Source organism: Indicator indicator, chromosome 2 (assembly GCF_027791375.1).
Source record: "Indicator indicator isolate 239-I01 chromosome 2, UM_Iind_1.1, whole genome shotgun sequence".
Classification (NCBI taxonomy): Eukaryota; Metazoa; Chordata; class Aves; order Piciformes; family Indicatoridae; genus Indicator; species Indicator indicator.
Genome location: NC_072011.1, coordinates 8537177 through 8560421, shown reverse-complemented (window position 1 = coordinate 8560421; position 23245 = coordinate 8537177). Strand labels below are relative to the sequence as shown.

At 45.6% G+C, this 23245-nt stretch overlaps 1 protein-coding gene across 1 annotated transcript in view; it reads left to right on the top strand.

The window, feature by feature from the left end:
- LOC128975697 (gamma-aminobutyric acid receptor subunit rho-2) overlaps window positions 1–23245 on the top strand; it is a 50058-nt gene that overhangs the window by 9406 nt on the left and 17407 nt on the right. Inside the window, exons 2-4 of the mRNA XM_054392713.1 lie at window positions 1068–1174; window positions 16227–16294; window positions 21985–22208. Coding sequence (XP_054248688.1) covers window positions 1068–1174; window positions 16227–16294; window positions 21985–22208 — 399 coding nt within the window. The remainder of the gene's footprint in view (window positions 1–1067; window positions 1175–16226; window positions 16295–21984; window positions 22209–23245) is intronic.

The window sequence follows — 23245 nt, the reverse complement described above, 5'->3', positions numbered from 1 at the left end:
TTGGTATTTCTTAGAGTAGTCCCTTTGTATTTCCTCCAAGATGTTTTTTGTTCTTTACTGTCAGTAATATTTCTCCCATGCAGGTAAATGAAGTTCACCCTTTTCTATAAAGTTATTTTTAGTTACTATTATCTTTTTGTTAAGTTGCTCACAAACAGCTAATTGCAATATTTACACGTTCATCAGATCTTATGTTCAGAACAAAGAGATTAAGGAAACCTAATGGTCAAAGTCCTCCTTCCTGCACTTCTGAGGAATGCCAGAGATGCTGATCTGGATTTTCTTTTGAAAATCTACACAGCATCTGTCTCTCTGCTGTTTAGTTACCTACTTAGGCCATTTTAGTGACTTTCTCACACTTTTCCCAGGGGTTTGTTGCCATCCTTGTTCTACTGTTACGTGATCTCTCAAATAAAAAGTTCTGTCTTTTTCCACTTAATAACCAGAAAAGTGAATGATTGCGGTGAAGACCTTGCTGATTTCTTTAGAGGAAACTCCTCTTTCCCTGCTGCTGTGGAGGGAAATAGGTGACTTTGTTATCATGAAAAGACAGTGAGCCTTCTCTCCACACAAGCTGCTGGTATTCAACTGATGTTCATGGGGCAGATGGTGTCCAAATAGCATATGACATTGCGTGACCACCATTGGAAAGAGCTTGCTTCTGACAATGTCACCCTGGGACCCAGCCAAGTCCTGGCTGGGTAATGTGGGGGGCAGAGTCACCTTCTGCTGCTGTTTGCTCTGTCACCTTTGTTGCATCCTGGCTCCTCTGTGAGTTGTTGTGCTTTTGGCCTTGTGCAGCTCTGAGAGCCGTGGTGTACAAGGTGGAGAGAGTGCTTTGTCCACCCTGGAGCTGGCTGAAGTGGCAGGGATGTTACGGAGAAGCAGTGCTGGGGCTGCCACTCTGTCCTACGCTGTGGTGCCAGCAGCAACCTTGCTTCCCTCCCTGGGGTTGCACCCACAAAGCTGCTGCTTCTGCAGCTCTGGAATCAGGTCAGCAGAAGTCAGCCACGGAGTGCTGCTTGGGCACAGAGACATCAGATCAATACTATTGCTGTCCTTTGCAGTCACATCTATAAGAAGAATCGTGACATGACCAAATCCTGGAAAGGAAAGACGGAGCAGCTCCTCAGAGTCGACGACCATGACTTCACCATGCGGCCAGCTTTTGGAGGTGAGAGTAAAATGATGCTCTTGATTTCATGCTCATCTAATTAAATATAATTACATAAATAATAATCTAATTTTAAAAAGGAAAGGGAAAAAAAAAGAAAGGAAAAAAAAAAAGGCCCTTCTCTGGACACGTTCCAGCACATCCATATCTTTCTTTCTGGATCTGGCTCTAGGCAACCTACTCTAGTGTGAGGTGTCCCTGCCCACGGCAGGGGGGTTGGAACTAGATGATCCTTGAGGTCGCTTTCAACCCTAACAATTCTATGATTCTTGTAACAGGGGCTCCAAATCTGGATGCTGTACTCTAGGTGGGGTCTCACCAGAGCAGAGGGGGAGAATCACCTCCCTCAACCTGCTGGCCACACTTTTCTTGATGCAGCCCAGGATTAGCTATGTACCGAAGGGCAGCCCTGCAAAAGAAGTATTCTGTCCACAGACAGAATTCCTCTTGAATAGCACTTTCAAAAAAAGGCTCCTACAACACATGCCTTTCTGTTTGGTCAGACTGGTCATTTTCCTGACTTAAAAACCACAGCTTCACTTCTATTTGACATATGATGTCTCTACTAGCACCTGGTGAGGATGAAATCCTGATCCAGTTGCCTGTCATTTTCAGCAGTGCACAGAAGTCTTTCAGTCCATGTTATCCACAGGTAGTATATATTTTGTGATGTCTATTTTCTTTACCAAAAGAAAGAAAAGTGGAAAGGAGTTAATGCTTTTAGGTGTGCTCTGTGCTTTTCCACAAGTGCAGGATACAGCTGCACATCTAGAAGGTCTTGGATACACTTGGAGAAGGAACATGGGGGGTTGGAACTGGATGATCTTTGAGGTCCCTTCCAACCCTGATAATTCCATGATTCTGTGAAATACCAGCATGTAAGTCTCTCTTCGGACCAGATCAATCATCAAGCCCCTACAGAGCTAAGGATGGAGTTTTCTGCAGTGTTCACTGAATGACTGTTACTGCACCCTTTGTCAACTGGCCTTGTAGGACAAAGTGCAACAACTGCCTGTCCAGTGGGTCACACAGGGGTTTTGTGCCTAGTCTATAGAACAGAGCTTTTCTGACCTGCCCATTCCTGGTGGGGCTGGAAAGATTTTCCTCACCCCACAGTGCCATTGTGCTGATCTGAGGATCATCTAGTCCAGCCCACTGCCACAGGCAGGGACATCTTTTGCTAGATCAGGTCACTCAAAACTCCATCCAGCCTGACCTTGAACACTTCCAATGATGTGACCAACATTTCATTGGTTTTGGTCAATCCTTCATTGATTTGTGTCACTAGATTGTAGTTTGTCTTCTGAAGGGGGTAGGGGGTTGCATGTTTTCACACACACAAGGGTGGATTGCTGATTTACTGTGCTTCATTTTCCCTAACAGAAGGCTAGATGCTGAGCAGCAGATATCGTGCTCTGTTGAGTGAGTTCTCTGAAGTGCACACATATTCCTAAACACTTGGCATGCCCTGTCCTGTTACAAGCTGAGAGTGTCCCCTTGCTTCCCATCCTATAGATCCTCTGTCCTTTTCCTCTTCCTCCCCACAACCTTAAAAGAGAGCACTGTGCAAAGTGCCTGTGGCTCTTTCTGAAGCAGTAACTTTTTATTGGCTTTATTCTTCTCCTAAATTTAAATAGGAACCACTAGCATATGACTGCTGACATCTGACTACTTTCACTCCTTACTGCAAGGTTGGTGTCTGCACTGCCTTTTCTCTCAGAGAACAGAATATGGTGTTTCTGATGTTGAAGATATCCCTGCTCACCCCCAGTCATCTTGGTGAGCATAATTTTTCTAGGAGCAAACAAGAGGGGAGAAGCAAAGTGCAGAGGCAGGCTCAGACCGTCATATGCAGCTGCAATCACAGAGTGGACAGGACCATGCACAGCTTGTGGGAAGGAGAATCTCAAATGCTTCCTCTTTGCCAGCTCATGAGACAGCAGTCACTGCTAAGCAATTCTCAGTCAGGGTCACCACCCAAGCTGTATTTTGTCAGGTTGCCCAGGGAGGTGGTTGAGGCCCCATCCCTGGAGGTGTTTAAGGCCAGGCTGGATGAGGCTCTGGCCAGCCTGATCTAGTGTGAGGTGTCCCTGCCCATGGCAGGGGGGTTGGAACTGGATGATCTTTAAGGTCCCCTCCAATCCTGACAGTTCTGTGATTCTGTTCTGTGATATTAAAATGCAAAGGAATAGAGCAAGCAGAGAAAACCAGCCAGCTCAGGAGAAACTGCAGCTGTGGGATCCTTATTTCTTTTGGTGGCTCCAGGTTGCAGAGAGTTGATTTTGGCAGTAAATATTTTTCCCAGCCAGTGAGGTCAGTGACAAATTCTACTTGTTTCAGAGGGAAGAGATCAGGTTGTCCCTTGGGCAGTCAAAAATCAGTGTCAGCATTGGAGAGGAAATCTTTCTAGGCAGCAGGGAAAAGCCTCAAAACAAATGCCTCAAAAACCTCAGAAAGTTGGACTGCTAAAGCTTAGGGTGCTGTGTTTGGTTTTCAGAATATTTTTTTTAAGCCAACCTTAGTTTTTGGAGCTTGTCTGATGACTTCTGAATGCGTGATGTGGACAGACTGGAAGTGCTGATCTCTCCCTAGTGCAGCTGTTGCCAAAAGAACTGCTGCCTTCTGTGTTGACAGGGCTTCTCTGGGAGAAGATTTGGACTCCTTCCCTCAGCTTGGTTGGAGGCATCTGGGGTGCCACTGTGACTCTTTTTTTTTTTTTTTTCTTTTAATTGGATGTATGTCAGGGCACCATGCCTGTGCCTTTTGAGGAAGCTGGGGGGTGGTGGTCTGTTGTGCTGCTGGTTTAGGTTTTGATGTCTAGTGTCACCACTGCATTGTATTTCTGTAAACAGACCAAGTTCTTACTGTTTTTATCAGTGTCAAAGAGCTCACGAGGAACACCCTTGTACACACTTCACACCAAATAGACAGACACATCTAGTTAGGCTGTTACTCTTTCAGTCCTAATGTTACTGCCTTTTAATTTCACTCCTGTCTTGTTTTCCCATGCTACCTCCCATCATGGCATTTGGATACTCCTAGAGCCTAAAAACTTGGAGTAACATTTATAAAAGTGAGAAATATCCTAACACCCTTTGGTGAGAAGGTGACTTTATTTATCAAGGAAAACCATGGTCTTTCTTTAATTTTTGCTCAAAATCTTCTTGTCTTTCAGAGCCATCTGGGGCAATATTAACAAAGTTGTGCTGAAATTGCATGTGATAAGGAACAAAACAGGGCAACAGCTTTGAGGCTCCAGCTAGCTCAGGTGCTACAGGCTCTTGCATAGCTGCAGAATTATGCAGCATGGTTTTGGTGATAGATGATAACACTGATGGAAAAAAAATATAAAGGAATAGAGGCAAAAGACTGTTAAGAGGGGATCCTTGTGTTTTCTGTTGTAATGTTATTCAATGTATAATTCTATAATTTGTTCAGTTTGGAGTTCCCCACTTCAAGAGAGACAGGGACTTGCTGGAGAGAGTCCAACAGAGAGCTATGAGGATGATTAGGGGACTTGAAGAGAGACTGAGAGCCCTGGGGCTGTTTAGCCTTGAGAAGAGAAGGCTGAGAGGGGATTTGATCAATGTCTACAAATATCTGAGGGGTGGGTGTCAAGTGGAGGGGTGCACAGTAATAAGACAAGGAGCAATGGATACAAACTTGAACACAGAAGATTTCATCTCAACATGAGAAGAAACTTCTTTCCAGTGAGGGTGACAGAGCACTGGAACAGGCTGCCCAGGGGGGTTGTGGAGTCTTCTTCTCTGGAGACTTTCCAAACCCACCTGGATGCATTCCTGTGCAGACTACCCTAAGTGATCCTGCTCTGACAGGGGGGTTGGACCTGATGATCTCTGGAGGTCCCTTCCAACCTCTAATGTTCTGTGATTCTGTGATTTGTCAGGCAGTCACAGTGATTTGCCATGCACTGTGAGTCCTTCCAGTTTTTCATGCCAGTCAAACTGATGTGGTCTGAGCTGCATAGGATAAAAAGGCTTTTGTACCACAGAAGCAGAGCAGACAAGCTGTTGGCATCCCTGTGACTTCAACTGGTCACTGCTCTAAGACCCACCCTGCTTTCTGAGAGCAGCTGAAGGACCACAATCTAATGGAAAGCCCAGACCCATGGCATTACACTGGGCCTGTGATGTTATGGGAAAGTCAGCTCATCTCTAGAAAACATAAATAATATCATAAGGAATTTGTGACTGACATTAAAGAAATCAGTACCACAGAAATTATGGTTCCTAGGCTTGGTGTAATAATGGGCAGTGGTTAAACTTCAACATGTTTGCTGGAGCAGTCTACATCTTCACCGCTGAGCTTCAAGGTAAAAGAGAGTGGGATCTGTAGCTGGTTTATTGTGGCCACAGTGGCTCTTGCTGGTCTGCAGAGGACAGGCAGCAAGCTGACAGCTCAGCTCAGCTGCAACCACTGGACACAGCAGGCTGGGGTTGTGGAAGGTAAAATGAAAGAAAAACATTAGAAAATCATAGAATCATGGAATATCAGGGGCTGGAATGGATCTCAAAAGATCATCCAGTCCAACCCCCTTGACAGAGCAGGATCACCTAGACCAGATCACACAGGAATGCATCCAGGTGGGTTTTGAATATTTCCAGAGAGGGAGATTCCACAACCCCCCTGGGCAGCCTGTTCCACTGTTCCATCACCCTCACAGGGAAAACATTTTCCCTCATGTTTCCATGGAACTTCCTATACCTCAGCTTCCACCCATTGCCCCTTGTCCTGTCACTGGACATCACCAAGAGGAGCCTGGCTCCATCCTCTTAGCACTCACCCTTTACATCTTTATAAACATGAATGAGGTCACTGCTCAGTCTACTTTCTCCAAGCTGAAGAGCCCCAGCTCCCTCAGTCTTTCCTCATAAAGAAGATGTTCCACTCCCTTCATCATTTTTGTGGCTCTGTGCTGGACTCTCTAAAGCAGTTCCCTGAGGTCCTTCTTAAACTGAGCAGCCCAGAACTGGACACAACATTCCAGATGCAGCCTCACCAGGGCAGAGTAGAGAGGGAGGAGAACCTCTCTCCACCTACCAACCACAGCCCTTCTAATGCACCCCAGGATGCCATTGGCCTTCTTGGCCACGATAGCACATTGCTGGCTCATGGTCAACCTTCCATCCACTAGGACCCCCAGGTCCTTTTCCTCTTCCTTGCTCTCCAGCAGGTCAGTCCCCAACCTCTACTGATATATGGGGTTGTTCTTTCCCAGGTGCAAGTCTGGTGAAGAGTTTTTCAAGAAAAAGTATCTTTGTAATGAGCAAGAGAGCAAGTGAGCAAGCCACTGTTGTATAAGTTGTGTTATTAACAGCCCAATAAGCCTGGCTGTCTTGCCTGCCCTCAGCCCATTAGAGACAAGCTACTGGGTACTGTGGCAATGACAAAGATTTTTTTTTTTTGCTTTGCTGATGTTGAAAGTAGCTTCCATGAGCTAAAACAGACCTTGTTTATTATGACCCTTAGGGAATTATCTCCATGTCAGTGACCTTGTTCTAGCCAGCAGATGTTCAGGTATTATTTACAAATATTAATATTTAAAATTATGTAAATGTTGGGTTTGCTGCCTTCCTTAAACATCCATTTTAAGCATTTCATCTATTACATCTCATATTTTACAGGGAGCCTGTGAGTAAGCAGCTTTAGTGGATACTGAAAATAGCTGTATTTTCTTTGCTGAGGAACAGCCTAATGCTGCACTTTTATTCTATTTCTTCACAGCCTAATAGCCTAACATCAGCTGGTCCTCACTGCCCTCTCTGGGCAATGTTTTTTGTTGAGATGAATGAACAGTGGGGTGAATGAAGCGTAAGTGTCATAGAATCATAGAATCAGTCAGGGTTGGAAGGGACCACAAGGATCATCCAGTTCCAACCCCCCTGCCATGGGCAGGGCACCTCACACTAGATCAGGCTGGCCAGAGCCTCATCCAGCCTGGCTGCAAACACCTCCAGGGATGGGGCCTCAACCACCTCCCTGGACAACCCATTCCAGGCTCTCACCACTCTCATGGGGAAGAACTTCTCAGTTTGCTAAGGGTTAGCTCAGTAAGGGTTAGCATCAAGGGCTGGAATAAAACTTGCTTCTCCCTCCATGACCAACCATCAGCGAGATGCAGAGGAACAAAGCTCTCTGCAGCCAGCTGGCAGCTGATCAGTGTATTACAGAATCATAGAATCACAGAATCAACCAGGCTGGAAGAGACCTCCTGGAAGCTGCCCCTACCTAAGAGGTCCCAAACATATATCAATCCATTAAAAACCATAAATATGTACAGACACAGAGAGAGAGATGCAGAAACAGTGAAGACCATTTTGCAGCTTGCAGATGTGGAATATCTTATGAACATTTGCAAGCTTCTCCGGGCATGCACCAAATACCTGGCAGCCAAGAAGTCTCAAACCTTCTTGCTTCCCATGTAGACATTTGTATCTCAGAACTTGTGTCTGCCTCACCCCTTCAAAGACAAGAGAGGACAGAGAGAGAGACTGTCTCAGAGGAAAACAATGAGCCTTTGAAACCACTGCCAAAGAGAAAAATTAAAGAGATGGTGCAAAGCTTCAGTCTCGGAGCTGGAGTGGAAAACTGACTGCAGGCACTTTCACAGTAGCATGCTACTCTCTGTCTTCCACAGCTTGCTGTAGTGTTACAAAATAAAAGCCATCGTTGTGACCAGTGCCTGTTTCTGACTGGGAACTGACTGCTCCTTTGCAGCTTTCACGCTGCCCCTCAGTGGGTGGATTCAGGTGTCGAGACACACTGGGATACAACAGGCTTTAGTGCTGGGCAACTTCTGAAGTCATTCCTGAATGAGACTTGAGGAAACCTCCTGAGTTCCCTGGAGGAATTAGCCCCAGACCAGATGTTCCATGGAGCAGGGTTTAGTATTCAAACAGGAGATTTTGCAAGGTGAAACAAGCCAAAAAATCTTCCCAGTGTTAGAACCCACCCAAAACAAAGGCTTGTTGGGTCCATCTAGTCTCCTGGAATGTGGATGTCAATTGCCTTTTCTGCAAAGTTATTCTGTACAGCATCCTTTCTGTGTGCAGCACCTCAGTCAAATGTGGCTTTTACTGAAGAGCAGGTCACAAACTAGAGCAACTCACTGCACAGAAAAAGAGAAATGGAGGAGCACTCTTACTGCTGATTTTCAGGATGGTGGGTTAAAAATTTGGCAGAGTGAAGGCATATAAAGCCACAAACACCTTTATAGACTGGTCCCTGAGTATGTTTTTAATACCCAGGTTCAATCTGAGGCAACTGACATGAATTTACAGAAACAAGAGAAATCAGAGGTTGCTGTTACAGTTTTGGAAGGCAGTACCTTACAGTGAGAAGGTGCAAGTGCTCCACCATGTCACATGAAAATCCTGTGCAGAAATTGTGGGGCTAATGATACTGCCTGATAAAAATGAGAGAAAGTAGAAGAGCTCCTGTCAGCCTGGGATTGTGCTTCCAGTCACTTAAATCCTCTCTCAGCATGTGAGTACAAAGATTTCCTTCAAGAGCAAAATCTCCATTTCCAGTTTTTATACTGTCTGATTTGCTAATGGCTGTGCAAGGACCTCAAGCTTCCTTGGAAGTTCCTGCTCTCTTGTGTCTAAGATGTAAGGGAAATGGTTTCACAATGTCACAGTACATTAGAGGTTGGAAGGGACCTCCAGAAATTTAGTATAAACCCCCTGTCAGAGCAGGATCACTTAGGGTAGTCTGCACAGGAATGCATCCATGTGGGTTTGGAAAGTCTCCAGAGAAGGAGACTCCACAACCCCCCTGGGCAGCCTGTTCCAGTGCTCTGTCACCCTCACTGGAAAGAAGTTTCTCCTCATGTTGAGCTGAAATCTTCTATGTTCAAGCTAGTTTATAGGTACATTTTTTGTCTGTGTTGTAAATTTGAAGACTGTGACTTATATGAAGTTTTTTAAGAGACCAGGGTTTGCTTGCTGGTTGTATCAGTCCTGCTGAATAGGATTTCAGTTCTCCAAGATACTGATGTGGACAGTGATGGAGATAATTGATGTTGACATGCTTGCTGTTTCTGGAAGAAATGTTTCAGTTGAAGGTTACACAATCTCTCTCTAGACTTTGATCTATAAATACTTCAGCTCATGTTTAATTTGAATAATTCCATGAATTTGGCTGACATCTTTCAGAGACCCTAAAGTATGAGCTGAAAAGCTTGACTGGGCTGCAGTCTTCGAGCAAAGCAGCACTGCTTCCTCTGCTCAGCCAAATCCACAGCTTTCACATGGATTTGTTTAGCTTCTTTTCCAGCAGTGAGCATCCTGGAGAGGAGCCTGTGCTTTGTGATTTCTCCAGTGTTACAGTATTCAAGTCTTTTTTTCCTGCTTGTAATTCTCCAAGCTGATCCTTCTGCTTTCCCTCTCTCTGAAGACAAAATGAATATTGACAAAATACTGTTTATGACAAGGAAAAGCTGGCTGATTTTTACTTCTCTCTCTGCCTGCTCAATGTGTCAGGTAGCATCTCAGCTGCTGTTTTCCCTTCCTGTTTACCCTTTTCTCCTCTTCAAGGTGCACCAGGGAGGTTTAGGTTAGATATTAGAACAAACTTCTTCACTCAAAGTGTTATCAAACACTGGAATAGACTCCCCAGGGAGGTGGTTGAATCAGCATTCTTAGAGGTGTATAAAAGATGCACAGATGTGATACTAAGGGACATGGTTTTTCACCAGACTTGGTAGTTAGATAACGATCTCTGAGTTAGACTCAATGATCTTCAAGGTCTTTTCAAACCAAATCAATTCTATGATTCTGCTCCCTGTCAACAAAGGGATTCTTTTCTGTTTGCTCATCCCTAGTGGATTTTGCTGGGGAATTTGGTAAAGCATCTGGAGACCCAGTGGTTCATCAGTTTAGTTTCCAGAGGGACAAGATTAAAAAGCTAGCAGTTCCTAATTTACTCCAAGGATTAGTGAGCCCAAAGAAGTCTTGGCAACTTTCTGTGACTGATCAGCAGCCACTCAATGGTATTTGCTGTGGCCAAGATGACCTTTAAGGACACCCAGAGTTTGTTTCTGTGGTTTAAAGAGGGCATTTCTTTACAGGACTTCTGGTTTGCTTCAGACACTGCATGCATTTACAGTGTTGCTTGCATCAAGTGCCTCTGCAAAACTGCACCTTAGCAGAAGCAATGAAGAGAGATGGGCTGAGTGAGTATGCAGTTTTATTATCAGTTATGCTTACTGTCTGGAGCAGGACTTGGGGATTGTTCAGTTCCTGCCACTAGCTCCCAGCCAGCAACATTTGGGATGGACCCCCTGGCTTTTCACAGAATCACAGTCACAGAATCACAGAATGTTAGGGGCTGAAAGGGACCTCAAAAGGTCATCCAGTCCAACCCCTTTGCCAGAGCAGGATCACCTAGACCAGATCACAAAGGAATGCATCCAGGCAGGGTTTGAATGTCTCCAGAGAGGGAGACTCCACAGCCACCCTGGGCAGCCTGTTCCAGGGTTCTGTACCCTCACAGTGAAATAGTTCTTCCTCCTGTTTCTATGGAACTTCCTATGCCTCAACTTCCACCCATTGCCCCTTGTCCTGTCATTAGGCATCATCCAGTAGAGCCTCAGCCCGTCCTCTTGGCACTCACCTTTTGCATCTTTATAAGGATTAATGAGGTCTCCTCCAAGCTGAGGAGTCCCAGCTCCTTCAGTCTCTCCTCTTTCCTCTTTAGCTCAACATTTGGTCCAAAGCTCCTCCAAAAGGCCTTGGTGTTTCCTCTTCCCATTCACGTGATTTCTCTTCACCTCAGCTCGAGGTGATGAATGAGAAGCAAGGAGAAAGGAAAAGCAGTGACTGCTCCTGCTGGTTATGGCAGGATTTTGCCCAAGAAAGGAGGTAGGGTGAATATTTCCACTAAGTTTTATAATCTCATCTTTATACTACTGTGGTGGGTAGTTTATAGATCTAACTTTGTTGGTTTTCAGACCAATGACATTATTTAGACCTTCTCATTATTTCCCTTTTACATCCAATGGTAATTTATTTACATTCTGTTACTTTCTGTTCAAGATCTGTGGAAGATTTTCAAGGCACAGCCTAAAAGTACCATGAATGCCTGTACGAAGAACTTCACATCTGAGTCCAGAATTCTAATTATTTCTCCCTCTCTCTCTTTTATACTTACTGCTTTGCATCCCTCAAATTCCTGATTAACTACAAAAAAAAGAAGAAAAAAGTAAAAGCAGTTTCACTGATGCACAATGAACCCAAGCCAATCTCAGGTCTCTTCTCTCAAGGTCTTCCCAGACCAGTCAGCTTTACAGTGATCACTCTTTTTATTTTGGGTTTAATAAAGCTCCAAACTGAACCTTAGACTTTGGTCTTGCAATGAGATGACTGCTGCTTATCTGGAAGTAAAACTGAGCATTTCGTGCAGGAATGTGGGAAAAAAAAGGGAAAGAACATGGAGGTAGTATTTTATCTTCAAAAGCAGAAAGGGAAGGAATAGAAGACAAATATCAGCTTGGCAGTGTTCTGCTGTTTGTGGGTTTTTTTGTGTTTGGTTTTTATTTGCTGTTTTTAAAAATCTGTGATTACTGTTCAGTCAAGCGTGGAAACAGCAGCAGTAAATAGACTTTGGATGGATTCTCATTTCCTGAATCCAGGCTCAATTAAGCATCCACATACAGATAGTGCCTGTTGCAGCCTCAAATTTGGAGGGGGAGCTGCCCAGCGTGTGCTGGGCATGCAGCACCTCAGCACCAGGGAGGCTTTCCACTTCTGGCACAAGCTGATTGTGCTGTGAAGCCATCCTGGCAGGAATCATCCTGTTCCTGTCTCTTTTAGCACCATGCCTACCATGATGTGGCTGTTTGGGATGGTAGCACTGTGGGAACTACTGCAATGTCAACAGCTGTGTGTGACAACAAATAATATCAATTACAAATACCTTCTAGAGCAAGAACCAGACCCAGGACTGATCATCATGCTTACCTTCATGAGGGATCTGAGCAGTATCACCACAGGCACCTGAAGTGGGCTGTGGTGGACCACGGAGCCTTTCTGAAGTATCATGCTCAGAGTGTTGAGTCTTGCTCTTGCAGAGGCCCAAGTTAAATATCAAACACTTGCACACACAGAAGAATTATGGGATGGTGAAGGCATGGATAAGCATTTGAATAACTTCCCAGGCTCTCCCTGATCATCATGCATACCTTCATGAGGGATCTGAGCAGTATCACCACAGGCAAAGGACTCTCTGGCAGCCTTGTGCCTGCCCTGAAGTGGGCTGTGTTGGACCACGGAGCCTTTCTCAAGTATCATACTCGGAGCGTTGAGCCCTGCTCTTGCAGAGGCCCAAGTTAAATATCAAACACTTGCGCACACAGAGGAATTATGGGATGGTGAAGGCATGGATAAGCATTTGAATAATTTCCCAGGCTCTCCCTGATCATCATGCATACCTTCGCATGAGGGATCTGAGCAAAGAAAGGCTAACTGCCTCCCAACACACTGTTGGTTGTACTGCATATCAAAATGCCTGTTATCACCACCACAGCTTCTTGCTACACAGTCTAGTTTCTTTAATAAAACTTGAGCCACGTTTTACTGAGCAGGAAAAATGTCATACAGAAATTCTTTATCTTCTTCTTTTTGTTTACTCAGTGTCCTAAATAATCATAGAGAGTCATAGACTAGTTTAGGTTGGAAGGGACCTTAGAGATCATCTACTCCAACCTCCCCACCATGGGCAGGGCTGCCTCTCAGCTAGGCTCAGCTGCTCCAGGCCTCATCCAACCTGTCCTTGAACACTCCCAGGGAGGGGGCATCCACAGCCTCCTTGGGGAGAAAGTTATTTTCTGATCTAGCAGGCAGGGACTGGCTTGTGAGAAGCTGAACCAGTATCACCAAAGGCAAAGGACTCTCTGACCTGCTGTCCTCCTCCACACCTCTCTCCCCTGGCCCTGGTGGCTGACTTGGACACCTCACAGGTCTTTCCCTGAGCTTATTGAAGTCACTCATTTGGAAGAAAATCATCCAGCAGCTGCTGCTCTTGTTGGTTTTGTCAGGGTTAATTTTCACCCTTTACTAAAAGTAATTCCCTGTGTAATTTGGGGAGGGGACTGAGGACTGCTCCCACCTGCTGAAAAAGCAAATCTGTGTTGTGAAGCCCTGTGTGCAAGAGGAAAAAGTCTTCAGCACTTCCCAGCCCCACTACTGGATGCAGTTGTCTAGCATGCCTGCAAGTAGCTTGCCTGCATGTAGCATGAGTGCATCTCATCACCAGATGCAGGCTGGTGGTTTTTTTTTTTTTTTTATTTTCTCTGTTTCAGGGAATAGCCAGGAGAAGGAGAACTGAACACCAACAGGGTGAAAATTTCTTTGGCCTTCAGTAATTCTTTATATATTATAAGTAACTGGAGGAGACCAAGATGGGATCATATCACTGGAGTAAAAAAATCTTACCAAAGTCCCCGGGGTCCTGAGAAATGAACCAGTACTGATTCATTGAAATTCCTCTCCAAGTAAAATCTTCCTTGCAAACACCCTTTGGCTTGCACAGACACCACTAAGAGAGGGGTGAGCAAAGGTTTGCTGGTGTTCTTTTGAAGGATGAAGTTCATAACACATGTAGGTGTTTGTAAGCATCTAGGAGTCATCTAGAAGTGCTGGTTAGCTGTGTTTCAGTTTCATTGCTGGGAGCAGTGGTCACTTAAATCAAATTGATGGTACTGAGGAGGCTCATCCTGCTCCACAGGGCTTGCTTCAGGGTGCCTGTACCCAGCACAGCTGCTGACAGAGGCCAGGGGGCACAAGAGGCTGGCAGCCATGTGTATGGAAGGGGGATAGGGTCACCATCAGCATGTCCTGATGTAATTCGTTGAGGCTGGCTTCCCAAAGCCCGAGTCAAATCTGCCAGGGCCAAGCACAACAATCTGCTCATCTTATGGTCTCTGTGATTGCTCTTCCCTACTGAAGCCAGGTTGGTGGTTCTTTCTCCTCTAGCAGAGGCAAACATAAGGAAGTGATGATCTTCCTAACCTCAAGCAGATCCAAAGCCCTGAAGATGCATGGGAATCTGTTCATGCTGCTGCAGGCACAGGAGCAGGATGGAAGGCAGCTTGCAGAAGTGCTCTGTGTTTTCAAAACAGCAGTTCTGCTGTCTGGTGTACTCAGAGCTTGGATGTGGTCTTGAAGTTGCTACTGTAGCCAAATTGTCCATGCAACAGGCCCGTACCTGACATTGTACAAATATGAGTCTGCATCTACAAAGGGATTGTGGTGCCTCTTAATTACCATCCAGTTGCTAAACAGATTCAAGTTAGGCAGGAGCATTGATCTGCTTGAGGGTAGGAAGCCTCAACGGAGGGATCTGGACAAACTGGATCAATGGGTTGAGGCCAGTGGTATGAGGTTCAACAAGGCCAAGTGCCAGAGCCTGCACTTCAGTCACAACAACCCCATGCAACGCTTGGGAAAGACTGGCTGGAAAGTTGCCCAGCAGAAAAGGATCTGGGGATGCTGGTTGGCAGCTGTCTGAGCATAAGCCAGCAGTGTGCCCAAGAGGCCAAGAAGCCTAACACCATCCTGGCATGGATCAGGAATAGTCTGGGCAGCAGAAGTAGGGAAATGATTGTGCCCCTGTACTCGGCACTGGTGAAACCACACCTTGAGTACTGTGTTGAGTTTTGGGTGCCTCGCTACAAGAAAGACACTGAGGTGCTGCAGCATGTCCAGAGAAGGGCAACAAAGCTGGTGAAAAGTCTAGAGCATAAGCAATATGAGGAGCAGCTGGGGGAACTGGGACTGTTCAGCCTGGAGAAGAGGAGGCTGAGGGGAAGCCTTATTGCTCTCTACAACTAGCTGAAAGGAGGTTGCAGCCAGGTGGGTGTTGGATAGAAGAGGAAATGGTCTCAACTTGCACCAATGTAGATATAGATTGGATATCAAGAAAAAATTCTTCACTGAAAGGGTTACCAAGTATTGAAACAGGTTGCCCAAGGAAGTGGCTCAGCCACCATCCCTGGAGGTATTAAAAAAATAATAAAATAGATGTCATGCTGAGGGACTGAATTTAGCAGTGTCTTGGCAGTGCTAGGCTGATGAATGGACTTGATGATCCTTAAGTTCTCTTCAAGCCAAAACAATTTGATGATTTATAGAAGCTACTATGCTCCTTCAAAAGCTAATTTCTGCTAGACATGCCTGCAGAGGTGCTACTTCCTATGCCATAGTCTGCATTGCTGACAGTGCCTGGCTGGAGCTAGGCTCTAAGATACACTCACCAGTGCGAGCCTTGTGAGACCCACTGCCACACACTGAGAACTCCACGTGTCAGTGGATCCACCTGGACTGCTCCTCAGTGACTGCTGCTGACCTGCCTCAGTGGGCCATGCCTGGTGTGCATAGCTTTGCAGGTACTCATGTCCTCCAGAAAACTGAAAAAACTGCGTGAAGGTACACTTTGGGGAAGCTGAGTAACCTGAGTAGGTCTTGATCATTAATAAGAGGAAGTCTACAGTAAAAGCTGAGTATGCATTTATTATGGAATGCTTTCCACTTATTTAGTCTGTGTGAATTCTCTGGTTGCTGATTTTAAAACTGCTGTGGAAAACTACTAACATCATCAGTGAATCTTATGAAAATGGTGGTAGGCTCTTGAGAGTGTAATGTAGCTTGTCTGGTTGACAAGAAGTGAGAAACCCACAAGGAAGAGCTCGTTACATGCAGTTTCTCCTTCTTAGTCTCCTATTCTTGGGATCTAAAACCTTAAAATTGATGATGGGATGGCTTAGCTTTTAAAAATGTATGCAAATGTTTCATCCAAGCTCTCTGGATTAGCTGGGCACTGTCAGTATTGCAGCACATGCCAAGGGGAAGATAATTCAGTGTTTCAAAAGGGTTATTCACTGACTCTTTCCCCAGCCCCCTCATGAAGAATCATGGACAGTAAAGTATAACATAAGCTCAAAAATGTTTTGCATTCTACCTTAAAGTGCTAATTAAATGCAGGGGATATAAAAGATCAGTTATTTACACACCTAAATCTGATTCTCCTACAGGCCCTGCAATTCCTGTTGGGGTGGATGTGCAAGTTGAAAGCTTGGACAGTATTTCTGAGGTTGACATGGTATGTAACCTGCTTTTTAATTCTCAATTATTCCTAGTCATGAAAGGATCCCTGACACTTGAAAGCTATGGATTTCAAGTTCTTGTTCAGATGAAAGTAATGGCAGCATCTGGCACATTCAGAGGCTGATACTCAAAACTAAAGAGCACCCAACGGAGAGCTACCAGGATGATTAAGGGACTGGAGCACTGCCCTATGAGGAGAAGCTGAGAGCCCTGGGGCTGTTAGGTTTGGAGAAGACTGAGAGGGGATTTGATAAATGTTTATAAATATCTGAGGGCTGGGTGTCAAGAGGGAGGGGACAGACTCTTCTCTGTTGCACCCACTGGTTGCTCCCAGGCAACCAGTGACAGAACAAGCAGACACAGTCTCAAGCTGTGCCAGGGGATGTTCAGGCTGGATGTTAGGAAGCAACTATTCACAGAAAGAGAGATTGGCCATTGAAATGGGCTGCCCAGGGAGGTGGGGGAGTCACCATCCCTGGAAGTGTTTAAAATAAGAATGGATGAGGCACTTAGTGCCATGGTTTAGTTGATTAGATGGTGTTGGGTGATAGGTTGGACTTGATGATCTTGCAGGTCTTTTCCAACCTGGTTGATTCTGTGATTCTGTAGCTTGGTTGCTATTGTTTGCCTCTGTATCTTACCATAGAATCACAGATCATAGAATGGCAGCTTGGTTACCCTGTGATAGGACAAGGGGTAATGGGTATAAACTACAGCACAGAAGGTTCCACCTCAACATGAGGAGGAACTTCTTCCCTGTGAGGGTCACAGAACACTGGAACAGGCTGCCCAGAGGGGTTGTGGAGTCTCCTTCTCTGGAGACTTTCCAGACCCATCTGGATGTGTTCCTGTGTGACCTGTGCTAGATTCTATGGTCCTGCTCTGGCAGGGGGGTTGGACTCAATGATCTCTGGAGGTCCCTTCCAACCCCTAACATCCTGTGATCCTGTGATGACAACCAGGTGGTCAAAGACTATTCTCTGTATCTTCAGATAAAGACTGAAAACGTGAAGGAAAAAGGGACCTTAAATGGTAGAACAGTAATAAAATCATAGAATCAACAAGGTTGGAAAAGACCTCAGAGATCATCAAGTCCAGCCTATCACCCAGCACCTCATGACTAACTAAACCATGGCTCCAAGTGCCATGTCCAATCTTTTTTTGAACACCTCCAGGGATGGTGACTCCACCACCTCAGTCAGTGCTATGAAGGATCTATCATGATGAAAACCAGACACAGCTGTATATGAAGGTTTGAAGGCGTATGGTGAAGTTCACATCAGCCACACTCACTGCAAGAGTTTTCTTCCTTTGTGGCAGTTCTATGTTGGGGGAAATTTCCCACCCACCACATCCTTAGAGAACCATTGGGTCCATTTGTTTTAAATGCAGGATTCTGGGAGGCACACTGGAAAATTAACTTGGCAACATAAATGGGAAGGAGCTGTTCCTGCTGCTTCATCAGTGAGAGTAACCTCACTGAGGCACAGGAGCAGCAGCTGCCAGGGAGAGCCTGAGCTGCCTCTGCTGAAGTGGAATTCGATATGGGAGAATAGTCACTGATGCTGCTGCTCAGGAAATTCACACCAAGTTCAGTTTAGTGATTTAGTACCTTTAATTTTTAATTAGTTAAAAAGGAGGAAGAAACACATGCAGTTGTTAACCCTCAAAAGGTTTCAAGGTGTTCCCAGTGAAAGGAGTGTTCACCAGCAGTTTCCTGTTTGTTTGGGTTATTTTTTTTAACTGTAGGAAATGGAATAAAAATATGGAAAGAGTAGTGGAAAGGGAAACATAGAGGAGAAGAGGAAGGCTCTTCATTCTTTCCTCCTGCCTTTTCATTCCTGTTTTTGGGTTTCTTATGTGGTCTGGGCAAAACATGAAAATTTAAAGGAAGACCTTTAGGCTGATCAGTTTTTATTGTGGTGCAATTACATCTTCACTGAAAGAAGGGAGCTTGCCTGCCTGGATATTGAAAGAGAGTGTTTGAGGGCATGAGTGCAATGAAGCATGTGGGAGAGAGCTTTCAGTGTATCTCACAAGGAGGCTTCAAGCTCTAACACATCAAGATAATATGGTGGCATCAAAAAGACCTAATTAGTGCAAGTATGTAACTTGCAGTGCTTTTTGTCATGAGCATCTGATTTCAACAAAAATCCTGCCCATCAGAAAGCTTTGAGGGCAGCTCTCTCTCCCTTTGCTGTTGACAGCTCCATGGCCTTATTTTCCCAGCATGGGACAAGTACTTTCCACAGCAGCTGCTGATTTGTATCTGGGGTAGAAGAATGCTTTCCCAGGTCAGTCTGAGTCATGCTGGTTTGTTTTTCCAGGAGTTTGTCTCAGTGTGAGTGTTAGCAGAGAGCAGAGTGGGCAGTAAGCTATGTGCACAGCCAGGAGAACTGGGCTGGCTGTGCCTGCACCTGGGTATCTTCCTTGGCTCTCTGCTGCAGGCAGGGCAGAGCTGCAGACAGGGCAGGACTTGTTTCAAACTGATCTGAAGGCTTAGTGCCTTGGAAACTGGGTACCCTCAGCTGGGAAACCATTCCCTACAGCTGTTTCAAGAGGCACCTGGTGCCTCAGAGAAGCACCAGACTGAAGCTAGCTGCTGTTGTGTGCACTGACAGGGGATGCTCTTGAGGCTGCCCAGAGTGAGACACAAATGTGAAACATGCTGCCAAAACCGAGGCACTTGTCTGTGCTTATTTGCTGTGCCTCCAGCAGCTACTGTCATTCTCTCACTGAGTTATGAAACTTGTTCCCCAAGGGATTTTCCTACTCACCAGTACTGAAACCAACCCCTTGTATCAGTTTGTAACCAGTGCATGTGCTGGTCAGAGAGGAGCAAGCTGGCAGTGATTGCAAGCTGCCTCGTTTAACTCACACTATGAGAAAACATCCTAAGTTGAATGTTGTGCTTAGAAGCTGTCATCACCTGCCATGTGGGCTTGATGTTTGCAGCACTTGGTGCCATGTATGTTGACCACTGGAGGCCTGTTTGTAGAAAGAAGGGTGATGAAGGGGAGAGGGGGAAGGCCAAACCTGGGAAGCAGTGTGGCTCTTCCTGTGCTGTCCCCACAGGTAGTCTCTGGGCCCCCTCTGTATGACTGCTGTAAGTCATATTGATGTCACGTTGATTCCTGTCTCCTCTGTGCTCCCATAATGGAGCTGCCCAAATGCATTCTGCAGCTGCAGTTTCAGGCTGCCTGGCCTCATCATAGTGACCCTGCATATCCAGGATCATTTTGACTCTTTTTTAACTTTGTAGTCTAAATGGCACTGACTCCTAAAAAAATCATTAGTTACATCTCTTCCTTGATTTCCTTTTCTCAGCTCTGGTCAAGCTGATGAGCTTAATGTACCACCCCTGAGGCTGGCTCTGTTGATTTTCTACCCCTGATTCGGGGGCCATTGGGTGACAGATGAAGGCACAAACCCTGCTGCTGTACAGCAATGAGATTCCAGAAATGCAGGGAGCAGAGAATCTCAGAAGTCCTCCCAGAAGTCCTTTATTGCTGTGTTGTAGAATCCCCAGCATTACAGAGACTCAGAGTCCCACTTACAGCAGAAGTCCCAGAAGCCCTTAACAGATGAAGCAGCTAACAGAAGTCCCAAGTATATCCCTAGCAGCATCCCTACACCGAAGTCCTTGCCAGGAACTAACAGAAGCAGAAGTCCCCAGCAGCCCTAACTTCCCCAATCTACCTTATAGCTTGGAGTGGCTGTTTTTATACTCTGTGTTGTCAATCCCTTAACCAGTAAACCCCAGCCACATCCATAAGCTAAGATCTGTTCCCAATGAGAGGTGCCAGCATGTCAAGGAGGAGGCTTCTGCAGCATGTTCCAATCACAGGGTGCCAACATGAGGATGTTGTTCTTGGCACACATGGAATGTTATTGTTTTGCTCCAGGCAGCATGCTAAGGAATCAGTCAGCTAAGGAACTGGTCAGCTAAGGAATCATGCACTCTGCCAGTGTCCAGCAGCTGCCCTCAGAACAGTGGCTGCAACAGCCTCCTCCAGCCAGATTACAGCCTAAACCTGGTCAGTAGCAGCAGCTGCTGGAAGATTTTCTTTGTGGCTGTAGCTGTAAGCGGAAGGCAGACAGTGTCCAGTAGGGAACATGAACTGGCAGCATCCCTAGGGGGAGCAGGGAAGCAGGGATGAAGACAGACTAGTCTGCCAAAGTGGGGACCTGCAGGTGGGTGAGCAGAAGTGTGCCTCCAACAGGTCTCTGCCGTGGCTGGGGAATGAGGTGCCCAGCATCTCTGCCCTATGCAGGGCAGTAAGGTGAGGGCTGCACTGAAGACTTCTTTGACAAATTAATGAAAAACCCGTTGCCAGGACAACCCTTGGAAACAGAGATTCAGGTTAACAGATGGTTTGTCTTTGGCAAAGTAAAATGAGGTGGTGGTGGTAGCTTTGGAAAGCAGTTGCTGTGTGGTTAGGAAGATGGATCCCAGTCTGTGCTGCTGCCTTCCTGGGCTTGGCAGCTGTGGCTCTTGTAACCACTTACTTAATTGAGGATATTAGGAAAACAAATGTATTTGAGTTCTCTGCAGGAGAGAGTAGATTCAGCTCTGAAAGCAGCAGCTGCCAGGTTGGGATCAACAAACAGATGTTTTCCTTTGTGTGACTGAAGCTCCTGCCCCCACAAAGAGCTTTATTTATACTCTTGTATAATAGGAAAAACAGTCCCCTCAGTTGCTGTTTGCAACAATGTAGCTTAGTGTTCAGCCTGACCTTTAAGCTAATTTTGAAAGTTTTTCCTCTTTTTGAAAGTTTTTCCTCTTTTCCTGTTGATGCCATAGTTCTTCAAGATAATTTTGTCAGGATTGAAGAGTCATTTCTGCAAGGCAATGTTTCTCTTGGGGGATATTTTTATCCCTTTTGGGATTTTAGGACTGAACGTGACTGAGTACATTGAGTGGGAGTTCATGTTTTGTTTTGGCTGCAAACATATTTGTTGGGAAAATATATTCACAAAGAACATTGCTTTAGGGAAGAAACAGGAGTTCAGAGGGGAGGGATTTTGTCCCCTTGTACTCAGCACTGGTGAGTCTACACCTTGAGTATTGTGTCCAGTTTTGGGCACCTCAATACAGGAGAGAGGTGGAAGTGCTGGAGCCAGTGCAGAGGAGGGCAAGGAAGCTGGGGAAGGGTCTGGAGAATAAATCTGATGAAGAGTGACTGAAGGAGCTGGGGATGGTTAGTTTGGAAAAGAGGAGGCTGAGAGGAGACCTCATTGCTGTCTTCAACTACCTGAAAGGACCTGGTGGAGAGGCTGGTGCTGGTCTCTTCTCACAGGTAATTAGTGATAGAACAAGAGGGAATGGTCTCAAGCTGTGACTGGGTAGGTTTAGACTGGACATCAGAAAACACTTTTCCATGGAAAGAGTGGTCAGGCATTGGAATGTGTTGCCCAGGCAGGTGGTTGAGTCAACAAGCCTGCATGTGTTTAAAGGTCATCTGGATGTGGTGCTTTGGGGACATGGTTTAGGGTTGACCCTTGTAGAGTAGGGTTCTGGGTTGGACTTGGTGAGGCTGAGGGTCTCTTCCAGCCTGAATGTTTCTGTGATTCTGTGATTTCATCTGTCTGGTAGGAGTGAGTTTTCTTTCTGATGTTTACTAGATGTAGAAAGCAACACTGATAAACTTCTCTCTGGTTCTCTTCCCTTTTTTGTGTGTGAAGGATTTCACTATGACCCTGTACTTAAGGCACTACTGGAAGGATGAGCGTCTCTCATTTCCCAGTACCACCAACAAGAGCATGACCTTTGATGGCAGGCTGGTGAAGAAGATCTGGGTTCCTGATGTCTTCTTTGTGCACTCCAAAAGGTCCTTCATTCATGACACCACCACAGACAACATCATGCTGCGAGTGTTCCCCGATGGTCATGTCCTCTACAGCATGAGGTAATGCTGTTGCTCCTGAATAACCCCCAGGCCTCACTGTTATTTTTGCTCCCAGCATGGCTTTGATGACCACCACCACTGCTACTGCCAACCTTCCTTCTCCCACTGCTGAGGCAGAGCCCTGTTTCCAGCATGTCCACTGCAAGATGCTTGAGGTTGCAAGCAAAGACGCTGTGGGCAGTAACAGGATCATCTCCTCCCAGGAGAAACATTCCCCTAATTCTTTGCAGTCAGAGAAGGGCTTAGTTGAGCAGGAATGTTTGTCCCAGGGTCAATGTGTGATTAAACTGGAAGCTGCTGATATACCAGATGGTGACCTCTATAATTATCCTATTTTGCTTCCTGTTTGTCTAGAAAAAAGTTGTTTGCTTTTTTTTTCCTTTTGACATTTCCATGTCAATGTAAAGACTTTTTAATGAAGCTGAAATAGCAATATTAAAGGTGCCTTACAGATGATGCTGGTTTTCCAGCAGATTTGTTGGCTGGAAGAATCCTGAGGCACATCTGCCATGACCTGCAGGGTTACCCAGATCATGATGGTGGGTTTGCAGGATTCTGTAATACACAAGAACATGGGGCCTTAATCCTCTGAACTTCTCTAACTTACTCCAGGTTACCAAAAATACCATAAAAATCACTATTAGCAAGCATACCTACGTTTAATAAAGTGAATATATGGATATTTAACCTCTTACAAATTGCTATCAGCAATCAATAATATATAGAATCATAGAATGGTCCAGGCTGGAAGGGACCTCCAAAGGTCACCCAGTCCAACCTCCCTGCAGTCAGCAGGGACATCCTTAACCAGATCAGGCTGCCCAGGGCATCATTGAGCCTCACCTTGAGTATCTCCAGGGAAGGTGCCTCAACCACCTCCCTGGACAGCTTGTTGCAGTGTTCTACCACCCTTGTAGTAAAGAGCTTGTTCCTAACATCCAATCTAAATCTGATCATCTTTAGTTTGAAGCCATTGCCCTTTATCCAGTCACCACAGACCTTTGTAAACAGTCTCTGTCCATCCTTCTTGTAGGAAC